Source organism: Pongo abelii, chromosome X (assembly GCF_028885655.2).
Source record: "Pongo abelii isolate AG06213 chromosome X, NHGRI_mPonAbe1-v2.0_pri, whole genome shotgun sequence".
Classification (NCBI taxonomy): Eukaryota; Metazoa; Chordata; class Mammalia; order Primates; family Hominidae; genus Pongo; species Pongo abelii.
This window is the reverse complement of record NC_072008.2, coordinates 124,329,955-124,343,390: the sequence shown is the minus strand read 5'-3', so window position 1 is coordinate 124,343,390 and position 13,436 is coordinate 124,329,955. Positions and strand designations below refer to the sequence as shown.

Sequence of the window (13,436 nt, the reverse complement as noted above, 5' to 3'; positions counted from 1 at the left end):
TCCAACCACTGTGTTTTAGAAATGTCAGGATAATATATTTTTACCTCATCATAGAACTCTGGATTTTGATTGTGATGCGAGACAACAGCATAAGCATTTGTGGTAAAAACAGACCCTGCAGGTTTTCCATAAATACACTGCAAAAGAAAGAAACAGAGTCACCGCTCTAAATGCAGGTCTGTAAATGTGATGCCATGGAACCACATATAGTTAGAGGCATCTGGGAGTATAGGGCCATGGCCAAGCCCATCTGGCAGTCACCGTGAGCCTGTAAATTCCCAATCATTTACACAGTCACTCCAGACACCAAATCAGACACCATGTAACTTGGCTGTATGGATGCTTCTGAATTTCCAGCCATCAAAGAAACACGATCTCAAACTAGTTGACAGTAAGGAGCTGAACAGGCCTACTCATTTGGAAGAGAAATACTTGTCTCAAACCAGACCTGTAAAGCTTACTTCTCTTATGCTACTTGCATTTCTTAATATGAGAGGCTCCCCCTCAACCAGTCGGCAACATTTGTTAAACGCTCTTTGTGCAGTGGGCAAGGTGAAGCGTGTTTAAAAAGCTCTAGCAGACACATTCCTGGCCTAAAGGAATTAAAAAATTGAATGTGTATTAAGCTACAGACAAGCTTGCTGTTCTCTCACATTTTTAAATGTGGCACTTTATGAGCCACATTTTAAAATATCACTGGCTTTCTGTTATACCAATAAAACAAATGTAAGGCTTTCTATGGTTCCAAGGAAAGATCCAATTTCATTTCTAGTGGGATTTTTTCACTTCTATAGGTCTAATAGGCTCAAGGATGAATATGGAGTCAGCATGCCAACGCACCAATTGCCTCACTCTGTTACTTTAGAGCGAGCAATCCAGGCCAGCTAAGAAATGAAATTGAAACTCCATATGAGTGAATATCCAACTCTTCTTAAATATGGTTATGAAGGCAATTTGCAAGAACTGCTGAGAAGTAACCTAAGAGTCATTGGGTCTACAAAAGGATATTGCATGGAGGAAATAGAGCAGTTGTTCTCATCTCCACTGAACAGAAAACTAGAGAAAACATACAGAATTTGAGCCAGCAAATACTTAATTTAAGTTTCTCTGTATACATTAAAAAAAAAAAATCTCTTTTCAAAGGTAGGGGCTATTATTCAATTACTTAGTCAGGGGCATTCCAGCCTGTTTCCCTAGGTGGTTTGAGTGTAAGATCCAGCATCCATCTGTCTGATTTAGGCTGATGCAAGAGAAATGGAGAGCCAAATTAACACTTCTTGCTGGCTAGATGTTCTGACTTCTCTTTCAGGTCCCTGATTGATGGGTTACAGTTATAAAGAGTAAAAATATAAAGGCACTGTGGTGTGACAGGTATTTAAGGATTGCTGTATCAGGTAAGACTGAGATTCTGCTTTTCATAGACCACAATCCAAGACTGGAGGCACCATTTGGCCAGTCACAGAGTAGAAGTCATATCTCAGATCAAAGCAGTCATGCTGTGCTTCTGTCAGCTCAAAGCCTGTTCAGGTTTCAAGGAGAAAGGAGTTTACAGTCCCTTGATGGTACCATTATAAACTATCAGGTCACAAGAAAACGACCTTGCAATTGGGCATTGAAGCAACTGCAAAATCAAAAAGGAGCAAAAGCCAAAACCTGGTATTTTTAAAGCTATATATGCTCCTACTGCATTAATATTTAAACTAAGCCTTATAGTTAATATATAAGAGTAGAAAATAAAGTATTACATTTGTCACTTTAGAACATTTTCTTTTTGATGTTGATACAAATTAAACCTAGAGCATAAGACTACTGAGTACCAAAATCTCCATCTCTACTAAAAACATATGCCTATCAATATCATCAACAAACCTTTAGGGCGCTAGCGTCACTTTCATCTGAATCCCGGAATTCCACACAGACTGCAATGTTCCTTGCCTAAAATGATTAATCAGTCAAAATGAGTCATACAATTAGCAGATTATAAATAACATTTTATACTCCAAAAATGTATCGTTTACACGGTTACCTTGGCAAATGTTTTCTGGCTATCGTATTTTAATTGCAAGGGATATACATACAGATGGTTTTTGTAAATAGTAAACGGATAACAATATTTTGTCATTTCTGGAACAAACTCTTCAACCTCCACAGTAATATTTTCGCAATTCTTTTCAAAAGGCTTCAAGGGCACATATGAAGAAGTAATACAATCTATAGCAGGGAAAAAAACAGGCAAAGATCATTCAGTTTAATAATCATTAACACATTCCTGCATGTATAAACAATATACATGAATTGTATTCTCAAAGAGCAATTTAAAAAACATAATTCTTAGTAACTGACCAAAAAAATCACATGACAACTTTAAGAACCCAAAAAGACAAGATTGAGTAGTCTGATGCTGATTTTAGTGGAACCCTTCATACCAGACGTGGAGTGCTATTTCGTTCTCAATGTCGAGTGATTTGCCAAATATAACACATCATAATTTTGACAAATTTAAACTCTGCAAAGAAATCCATTTCATTTTCCCTCCTGTGGCAGCAATTTAGCTTTCACTGCAAATTTTTATTGGTATCAGGGAAATAACGGTAAATTTATGCTTCCAATTAGTTCATGGCAAGTCACTTTTTAAAAGCTAACTTGGTACAGGTGCAAATTTTCATCTAAGAAATAATGGAGGCCTTTTGATCTTACGATGTGTTACCAATGATAAACTCAATACCCCTGACCGTGAAAAAATACTAAGCCTCAGAGAAGTTTAGCAGCATATGTTATTGAAATCATCACTGTAGTAAAGGTTATCCATATACTTAAGGGGCTCTAAGACTGCTGGTCCTTGCTGCAGAGCAGTAATGATGAAGGAAGACCCAGGGAGAGTTGGACCTGAGGATGCTGTATTTTTGTTGGATTTGCTTTTCTGATTATTACAGTGATATATGCCTATAACAGAGCATCTGGAGGTAGACAGTAAAGGTAGACAAGGACAGTTGCTCATTCCACCACCCAGAGATAACTACTGTTGAGACTTTGGCATATTTTCTTTTAGTCTTCTTTCTATGCATATTTTATATAATAATACGAAAATCCTACTCTATGTATAGAACTTTATCCTGATTTTTTGACATTTATCTGATGTCTCATTCCATGAACTTTTTGTAAACATTGCTATAATGGCTGCAATAAAGTTTCATGGTATCAGTGTAGCATCATTATCTTAACCACACTGACAGTGTTGGATTCTGATTGTTTCCAATTTTCCTCCAGTATAAATAACACTGCAAAGAACATCTTTATGGATCCATTTCTGCCTAGTTTTCAAATTACTTCTTTAGGAAACAGTAATCCATTGTACTCTTAGATGTTTTAAAATATAAAGTGGATGCCACACCTCTGTTTACTATTCTTTATTGACTTCTCACTGCATTTAGAATAAAATTCAATTTTTTAAGGCATTACCACAGTCAATATAATTCCTTACATAACCTGATGCTTCCTATTTTATCTCCTGTCTCCATTGTTCCCATCACATACTACACTAGAGCTATACTGGATTCCCTTCTGTTCATGCAAACCCAGCTTGGTCTCACCTCAAGGTCTTTACATATATATGTGATGGTCTTTACAACATATGTGATGCCCTCAGTCTGAAAATGTTCAGTCCCAATCACCACATGCTGGCTCTCTTTCTCCCTCTTCAGCTCCTGAGCTTAAGAGAGGTGTTCCCTGGCTACCCTTTTTACAGCTGCCCTTGTGATATGGTTAGGCTTTGTGTCTCCACCCAAATCTCATCATGAATTGTAATCCCCAGGTGTTGAGGGAGAGACCTGGTGGGAGGTGAGTGTATCATGGGGTGGTTTCCCCCATGCTGTTCTTGTGATAGTGAGTGAGTTCTCATGAGATCTGATGGTTTTATAAGTGTTTGGAAGTTCTTCTTTCATTCACTATTTATCTCGCCTGCCACCACAAAAGACGTGCCTGCTTCCCCTTCTGCCACGATTGTAAGTTTCCTGAGGCCTCCCCAGCCATACAGAACTGTGAGTCAATTAAACCTCTCTTCTTTATAAATTACCCAGTCTTGGGTAGTATCTTTATAGCAGTGTGAAAAATGGACTAATACAACTTGTTTGCTTGTATGCTATCTGTCACTCCTTCTAGACTTTAAACTCCCTACGTTTAAAGCACCTCGTTGGTAGTCAATAAATGTTTACTCAATAGATAGTTATTCAGTGAATGAATGCATATACTCTCAAAATTGGAATGCCCTACTTATGAACATCTATGGATATCTATTACCAAACTGTACTCCTACTCATGATAGGTGATACCACCTAGCCAAAACCTGGCCAGCATTAGGTAGCTTCACTTTAAACATTTTAATAGATTTGATGGATGAGCAAAAGCATATTGTTTAATTTGCCTTACTGGCATTATTACTAAGATTGAATATTTTTCACATATTTACTAGCTACTTCATTTTATCTCTCGCAAGTTTTGTTTTGTGTCTTCTATTTTTCTCCTGGGATCTTGGATTCTTGTCCTTAGACAAGAAAAGAAATCCTTTTCCTTTTTCATCTCTTAGTTGATGACAGAAGTAAAAGTTACCCAAGGCAAAAGGCAACAGAACCTGACTGGGACACACTCGCAACTTCGTATATATGAAACAGCATCTGATAAAATCAACTCAATTCACTTCCTAATCTGTAACTATTCATCGTGCATACTGGGTTGAAAAGCATCCCCACCCCCGCTCAAAATTCAGGTCCACCCGGAACCTCAGAATGTGACTTTATTTAGAAATGGGATATTTGTAGACGCAATTAGTTAAGATGAGGTCATACTAGATTAGATGGGCCTTAAATCCAATGACTGGTGTCCTTATAAGAAGGTCATGTGATGACAGAGGAGAAGTTGGAGTGATGCAGCCACAAGCCAACCGATGCCAAGGTTAGCTGGGAGCTACTGGAAGGTAGGAAGAGGCAAGGAATGGCTCTTCCCTAGAGCATTCAGAGAGAGTATGGCCCTGCAAACACCTTAATTTTGGACTTCTAGCCTCTGGAACTGTGAGAGAATAAATGTTTGTTGTCTTAAGCCACCCAATTTGTAATAGTACTTTGTGTTATGACAACCCTGGGAAACTAATATGCCACGTAAACCTCAAGAAAAATATTGAAAGGGTAACAACCTGACATTCAAACATTATGCTTAAGGTTTATTTGCAATATGTTCTTACTTGATAAATCCACAGGAACACATTCTACTGTGATGTTTAGCTGCCCAGGAATAATCTGCAGTTTGGTCTTTTCTGGCCTGGGTATAAAATAATAATATTTTAGAGTTAAAATTATGATTACTGAATGCACTGGTTATCCTCTATCCAAACTTACAATTTTAAGCATTCTGTTTTTCCCATATATGACTCACATTCATCATTTTAAAAAACTGAGGATTCATCTATTATATTTATTTATTGCAGAAACACCAAACACTTACTTCTTATATTCTGAGAGCAACTTGAGAATGTCTTCACTTGAAAGCTTGCTACTGTCTTGTTTATACAGAGGAGAAAATCTCCCATCCAGATCGAGAGAACCTTGAGTATCTTTGAAAATGGGTCTAAAACAGCAACAGAAGCATTTAAAAAAAATATATTCCATGTTGATAAATTAAGATAAAATTAGCAATGGCTGCAATGTAAAATGGTGAAACCACTTTGGAAACAGTTTGGTGGTTTCTCATTAAGTTAATCACCCATTACTCTAGAATCCTGCAATTCCACTCCTAGGCATATTTCCACATGGTACATGAATGTTCTTAATTTGTGTAGCAGCAATTAACAAAAATTTATATAAATAAATGTTCACAGCCGATTTATTTGCTATAGCTCCAAACTAGTAATAACCCAGATATTTATCAATAAGTGAATGGGTAAGCAAACTGCTGTATATTCACACAATGGGATACTGCTCAAAATGAACTACATATTCACACAACAATATGGATGAATCTCAACAACACTGAGTACAAGAAAGCAAACATCAGAGGACATACTGCATGATTCCATTTATATGAAGGTGCAGAAGAGATAAAAAGTCATCTGCAATGAAAATCAGATCAGTGGTTGCCTGGGACAGGGATAAGATGGCTGAATGGACAAGGGACATGAGGAAACTTTCTGGGGTAATAGACACGTTCCATATCTGGTTGGGATGATGGTTACATGACTGTATACATTCGTGAAAATTCATGAAGCTAGACATTTAAAATATGTACATTTTATCAAAGGTGAAGTATATTTCCATAAAGTTCATAAAAAGCATAAGGATAAATTTATATGGGGAGATTACAATGTAGAGTTGGTTCTCTGTATCCATAGGCTCCGCATCCGTGGGTTCAAAAAACCATGGATAAAAAATATTTGGAAAAAAGAACTGTGTCTGTACTGAACACAAATAGATTTTTCTTGTCATTATTCACTAAACAATACAGTATAACAACTATTTATATAGAATTTACATTGCATTAGGTATTATAACTAATCTACAGATGACTTAAAGTACATGGGAGGATGTGAATAGGTTACATGCAAATACTACGTAATTTTATATCAGAGACTTCAGCATTTGCAGATCTTGGTATCTGTGGGAGATCCTGGAACCAATGCCCCACGGATACTGAGGGATGACTATATATGTATAGTTTCTCATATGAACTTGAATTATTCCCTTCCCCTCCTCTTCTCCCATTTTTAAGCAACTATTCTGCTGCTAAAATGGAAAACAATATACACGCACCCAACACACTGTAAGCAGCTATAGCCTGAAACATATTCCCCCCAAGCATACCTCTGAAGATGTGGTTATGGGCATTAATTAACTCCATTGTTCCTACTTCATATATATATGTGTATATATATAAAGTGTGTGTGTGTATATATATATATATATACACACACACACTTTAAGTTCTGGAATACATGTGCAGAACGTGCAGGTTTGTTACACAGGTATACACGTGCCATGGTGGTTTGCTGCACCCATCAACTCATCACCTACATTAGGCATTTCTCCTAATGTTATCCCTCCCCTAGCCCCCCACCCACCGAAAGGCTCTGGTGTGTGATGTTCCCTTCTCCATGTCCATGTATTCTCATTGTTCAACTCCCACCTATGAGTGAGAACATGCGGTGTTTGGTTTTCTGTTTTTGTGTTAGTTTGCTGAGAATGAAGGTTCCTAGCTTCATCCATGTCCCAGCAAAGGACATGAACTCATCATTTTTTATGGCTGCACAGTATTCCATGGTGTATATGTGCGACATTTTCTTTATCCAGTCATCACTGACAGGTATTTGGGTTGGACCTAAGTCTTTGCTATTATGAACAGTGCCACAATAAACATACATGTGCATGTGTCTTTATAGTAGAATGATTTATAATCATTTGGGTATATACCCAGTAATGGGATTGCTGGGTCAAATGGTGTTTCTGGTTCTAGATCCTTGAGGATCGCCACACTGTCTTCCACAATGGTTGAACTAATTTACACTCCCACCAACAGTGTAAAAGCGTTCCTATTTCTCCACCTCCTCTCCAGCATCTGTTGTTTCCTGACTTTTTAATGATCACCATTAACTAACTAGCATGAGATGGTATCTCATTGTGGTTTTGATTTGCATTTCTCTAATGACCAGTGATGATGAGCTTTTTTTCGTATGTTTGTTGGCCACATAAATGTCTTCTTTTGAGAAGTGTCTGTTCATATCCTTCGCTAAGCATACCTCCTTTATTTCTAGTAAACAGGCGTTTATCAAATATCTTTTAAACATCCAGCCCAGCCTTTTGAGTAAGTTTTTACTACTGCTGAGAACCAGAACAATTCAGGAGGAAAAAAATACCTTAATTCCTCATTAGAACTGGAAATCAAAGCTTCTAACTTTGAAGACTTCAAAATTAATTTTTCTACTGGTAAAACGGCATCAAGCAGCTACTGGTATGGCCCAAAGAGGGACCGTATGCCACAGTGGTCTAGAGATGGCTTTGAAGGCAGGTGCCCTGGGTTCTGATCCATGTTCTGCCACATGCTGTGTGAACTTGGAAAATAATTTATATTTTTGTCTTTCTGCTTCACTTCTGGGCCTCAATTTCCTCATCTTCAAAGACAGGGATAACAGTACCCACCTTTTAAGACAATAGACATGAAGCACGTAGATAAGTGCCTTGAACAGAGTTAGCACTTGATAACTTTTTTTTTCCCCGAGACAGAGTCTTGCTGTTGCCCAGGCTGAAGTACAGTGCTGTGATCTCGGCTCACTGCAACCTCCACCTCCCACGTTCAAGCAATTCTCCTGTCTCAGCCTCCCGAGTAGCTGGGATTACAGGCGCCTGCCACCACGCCCGGCTAATTTTTATATTTTTAGCAGAGACGGGGTTTCACCATGTTGGCCAGGCTGGTCTTGAACTCCTGATCTCATGATCCACCCGCCTCCGCCTCCCAAAGTGCTGGGATTACAGGCGTGAGCCACTGTGGCCGGCCAATAACCAATTTTTTTTGTTTTTTTTTTGGGAGACGGAGCCTCGCTCTGTCGCCCAGGCTGGAGTGCAATGGTGCAATCTCTGCTCACTGCAAGCTCCACCTCCCGGGTTCACGCCATTCTCCTGCCTCAGCCTCCAGAGTAGCTGGGACTACAGGCGCACGCCACCATGCCCAGCTAATTTTTATGTATTTTTAGTAGAGACAGGGTTTCACCACGTTAGCTAGGATGGTCTTGATCTCCTGACCTCGTGATCCGCCCGCCTCAGCCTCCCAAAGTGCTGGGATTACAGGCATGAGCCACTGCGCCCAGCCGTGCCTGGCCAATAACTATTAACAATAATAATAGCGGCAGCAGCAATGGACTTTTCAGGCTGAAGCATTAAAAATATGCTGATACTTATAAGCCATACTTCACCTTCTATAATGCCTACATACACCAACCTCTGCTACTCTTTGCCATTCACCTATCCCTAGCCATTATTTTTTTTACCAGTCTGCAAAACAAGGACAATAGTGATCTTTCATCTACCAACATACAATACATTTTGAGACCTTGCCCAAAATGAAATGATTATAAATAGTGACAAATAAAAGAGTTAATTAACTTAGAATCTCCTACCCTTATGCTACTCCCTAGCACCCACTGAACATAATTGATTGAATTATTCAGAACATGGTGCCCTTTCCACAGAAGCCCCAGTGAGCTGTACAGGCTGTACCACAAACAAGCCAGTGAACCTGTACTTGAAAAAGGGAGAAAAACAAGAAACCTGTTTTAAGTCATCCCTGCATGGACTTACAAAATTTGGATGAAATAATGTAACCTACCATCAGATATGAAATATAGTTAACACATGCTGGCAAAATTTGTCATCAGGAAGAAAATACATTAATTACACACTCACATTTAATGACTTCATTAGTTGCCTCTGAATTTTCAGTATATTTTCCAGAAATATTCTATGATAGATTTTCAAAGCATAAACACAACCAACTCTGAAATAGGGGGTATACTGTACATAACTCACTATAATTTCTGCTTTTCTGAAAAAATTCCATTACTACCAAATAAATTCTGCTTTTAAATGCAGTAAAATTAAGTGGTGTCAGTCAGAGCAGTAACCAAAGCCAAAGAAAACTTCCCTAAAGCAAGACATATGAAAAAAAAATGAAAGGGTCTTTGATGGACAGCAAAGTTTAAGAGAAAGTATTCTTGGCTGGGCACAGTAGCTCATGCCTGTAATCCCAGCACTTTGGGAGGCCGAGGCGGGTGGATCGCCTGAGGTCAGGAGTTTGAGACCAGCCTGACTAACATGGTGAAACCCGGTCTCTACTAAAAATACAAAAATTAGCCAGGTGTGGTGGCACATGCCTGTAATCCCAGCTACTTGGGAGGCTGAGGCAGGAGTATCGCTTGAACCTGAGAGGTGGAGGTTGTGGTGAGCCGAGATCGCGCCACTGCACTCCAGCCTGGGCAACAAGAGCGAAACTCCGTCTCAAAAACAACAACAAAAATAATAATTATTACATCCCAAGTGTCCCAAGATACAACTGGCCTGCCAGAAACACAGTGCTGAATGCTGGTAAGTATAACAGCCCTTAACTTCACATATGAACACGAGTGAGCAGGTCAGGATTATATTTGTACAAACCTGGCAGCCCAAGCGAAGGGCATTCTGTATTGTCCAAGGCGGCTACACACTTGTTTAGCTGTCCTGTGCACCTTCTGGGCCGTCTAAGGTCAGAAACAAGAAGATAGGCTTGTATTTGTTCAAACTGCCATGGACCCACCCAGAAAAATAATTTCCCCAACCTACCATTATAAAACATCAAAAATCTCAAAAAAAATACATAGAAATAGCCACGAGCAGAATAACATGCATCAGCCAGCCATTTTTCAAGTCCAAAGTATTTCATAAAGGCTTTGGATTTTCTCATTAACAGAGCTTCTGTCATTTATACCGGAAGACAGACGAAATAGATATAGGGCACACTTTGTACCAAAGACCTCTACTGGAAAAATGTTCAGTGGTTTTAACATGTACTTTACTTCACATAGCAGGCAAATGCTCATCATTCTTGGGAGAAGTTTTTTCTGGATACAGCTGCCCTTTCTACTCCCAAGACAAGGAGCAAGTCACCAGGAGTCAATGCAATTAGTCTAAGTGTGGGCAGGAGCTGCTGTTTGCACAGGCACAGAGAGATGACAAGGAGATAAACTGCCTATAGAGTCTAAACAGACCTTGAAATGCTGGCTGGATGCTTATCCCTAGGGATACAGAATGCTGGAGGCTTTTATCTATATTGTTGAGACATTTTTCCTCCACAAATTAGTCCCATCACATCAGCAACCTCCACTTAATAAACACTATTTGGGTATACAACAAAATGCCATGTACAACAGATTGATGTTTCATAAATACGCAGTAGCTGGAGTGCTACTAATGAACTCAACCATGAACCTTTCCCTCCTGGGGTCTCAGTTTTTCCATTTATAAAAGGAGAGGATGAGATTAGAGCGATGATTTCCAAACATTTGAATTTCACAATTTCACAATTTTCTAGAAATCTGGATGACGATATAGCGTTGCCAACTTTTAATATTGCCACTTAAGGACATTCAACAATAATTTTTTAAATCCCTGCCATTTAATATGCCAACATTTCATGAAAGGAAGATACGCATAACCTTTAAAAAGTAAGAAGGGCAAAGATCTCAGAATAAAGGGCAGCCCTTTGAATTAAATACATTTAGCTTCATGAAATGTTCACTGTCTATCTTTCTTTTCTCGTTTCATCACAGACAGGAATAAATCTGGGTATGAACTGACATTTGGGAACTATAGGACTGGATCATCTTTAATCTCCCAGCTCTGACATTCATTCTAGGGCTTTATGTAGGGCTGTAAGGAAAAGAACGGCTATTGTCAAGGATATGGTGTCAGCTAGCAGATGTTGCCTAAAAGCTTTTGGCTCTTATTTTGATAATCAAGCAGAAATCAGATTATCACATTAACAGAACATCAATGACAATAGGAAAATATGCCATGTTCAAGTTTTAGCACACATACACAGTATACAATGTCTTCAGAATATACAGCATGCTCAAAGCAATGACATTTAAAATATCAGTAAAAGGCAAATTCTACATTAAGGTGAAATGTTGATCAACAATCTTTATAAATTACCTTTACTGGATCAGAATTTTTGATATAGGGTTCTGCACAGTGTGTAATGTTTCCCTGTAGTACCTTTTCAATTCTCGCAACTAGAAAAATTTCAGGATGTGGATTCGTCACTGAGAAAATTCCCTGGGAAAAAATACTTCCGTTAGACTTTCTTATGTAACCTCGTACATATGGTTGTTTATGGTTAATGATTTTTAGTAAAGAGTGTTCATATTCGACAAAGGATCGTGTCCAGGACCCTAGAAATAGATAGAATTTCCTTTCATACAGTTTTCAAAGCTTCCAACGTTCCTTTCAAAATGGATTTTATATTTTGTCACCAACCTCACATCTGTTAGTCTCCATAGCGCAGGTGTCACCGTTGCTGCTTTGCCTCTTTGGTTTGGTTGTGTATGCCAAGTGAGTTCTTCGACCTAATTTAATACAATGTACACTGTTTGGCTTAATTGATGTGTGCTAAAATAGTGTACATTTCTCGAGTGGAACTAGATACACATTTTTAAATGCAGCTGCATGTAACTCGAGAGCAATTAATATTTAACTAATATGTATTTCCACTAAGAAGGAAAAAGAAACTTTACTGCTCTAATATAGAAAAACTAAATCATCCTCTAAAAGACATTCCTTTGTTGCAGTTCAAGCGCTCTGGTGCTTCCAATGCAAAGGTAGGAGACAGAGAATCCAAAACTCATTTTGTCCCCATACACTTTATTTAAATGTACTAATGTAGATGCAACCAAAGTTACATTTTTCTTTGAATGCATGTGGAACAGGAACACCTCCTGTCCAGTTTGACTCCTTCCAAATATAATATCCTCTACATAGCATGTTAGTTGGTTATGCCTGTTGTTTAAAGGGGCATCACTAATGAATTCAAGTGGAAAAATCTATCACTGAGTCTCTACCAAAACTTCGTTTTTTCCTTGATATATTACCAACTTTGTTAATATAGTGATTTCCAGTTTCCAATGCATTTCAGATACATTATCTCATTTGTACCAGATAGAACCCTCGGAGGTAGACAGGGAAGAATAGAAAATTGAGTGTAAGAGGCTAATAATTCCCCCCAAGTCAAACAGCTAATAAGGATCCCGCATAATGGCTGATTCAGCTTTGAATTCCCAAGCAGCAAGCATGGAACAAAGTGGTTCAAATTTGCTTGAGAAAGTGAACAAAGTGGTTCAAAATTGCTTGTCAAATTTCTTGGGTTCTGGCTCCAACATTTATGGGTTTAAGCAAGTCACATTCTCTCTAAGTCTCAGGTTTCTCATCTGTGAAATAGCAAGGTAGTAGTGATTTCATACATTTCTTGTATGGATTAAATGAAGTAATGCACATCAGGTACCTTGTTATTACCCAGGTGGCCCACCAAAGCATCCCAAGGTCACAGAACCTGGCTTCTGGTACTGCCGGGAACATGCTGTTTGAGCTGTGAGGCTGACCGGGTTGGCAGACTGCCCGGGCTGTCCCTGCAGAAGGTATGCTGAGCAGTGTGCCTTGAGTGCAGTGTTATGCTAACTGCCACATAACAGTGCTAGATGGTTTTCATGCTTTATCTCAGTCAGTCTTCATAAAAACCCTGAAATGTAGGCACTACTATATACATATTCTATAGATTAAGAAATGGAGGCTCAGAAAGGTTTGTGCAGTGAGTAAGTGGGTGAAGAAGATTGCAGTCCAGGCTTCCAGATTACACAGCCCATGCTATATTCTCTC

At 38.8% G+C, this 13,436-nt stretch overlaps 1 protein-coding gene across 4 annotated transcripts in view; it reads right to left on the bottom strand.

Moving 5' to 3' along the window:
• The window catches only part of DOCK11 (dedicator of cytokinesis 11), a 194,651-nt gene that overhangs the window by 98,411 nt on the left and 82,804 nt on the right, over positions 1 to 13,436 (bottom strand). For all 4 annotated transcript variants that reach the window (XM_024240998.3, XM_054544996.2, XM_054544994.2 and 1 more), the window contains exons 13-19: positions 11,721 to 11,843; positions 10,185 to 10,267; positions 5,494 to 5,616; positions 5,234 to 5,310; positions 2,027 to 2,211; positions 1,870 to 1,935; positions 45 to 137 (exon numbers count right to left, since the gene is read on the bottom strand). In XM_024240998.3, coding sequence (XP_024096766.1) covers positions 45 to 137; positions 1,870 to 1,935; positions 2,027 to 2,211; positions 5,234 to 5,310; positions 5,494 to 5,616; positions 10,185 to 10,267; positions 11,721 to 11,843 — 750 coding nt within the window. The remainder of the gene's footprint in view (positions 1 to 44; positions 138 to 1,869; positions 1,936 to 2,026; positions 2,212 to 5,233; positions 5,311 to 5,493; positions 5,617 to 10,184; positions 10,268 to 11,720; positions 11,844 to 13,436) is intronic.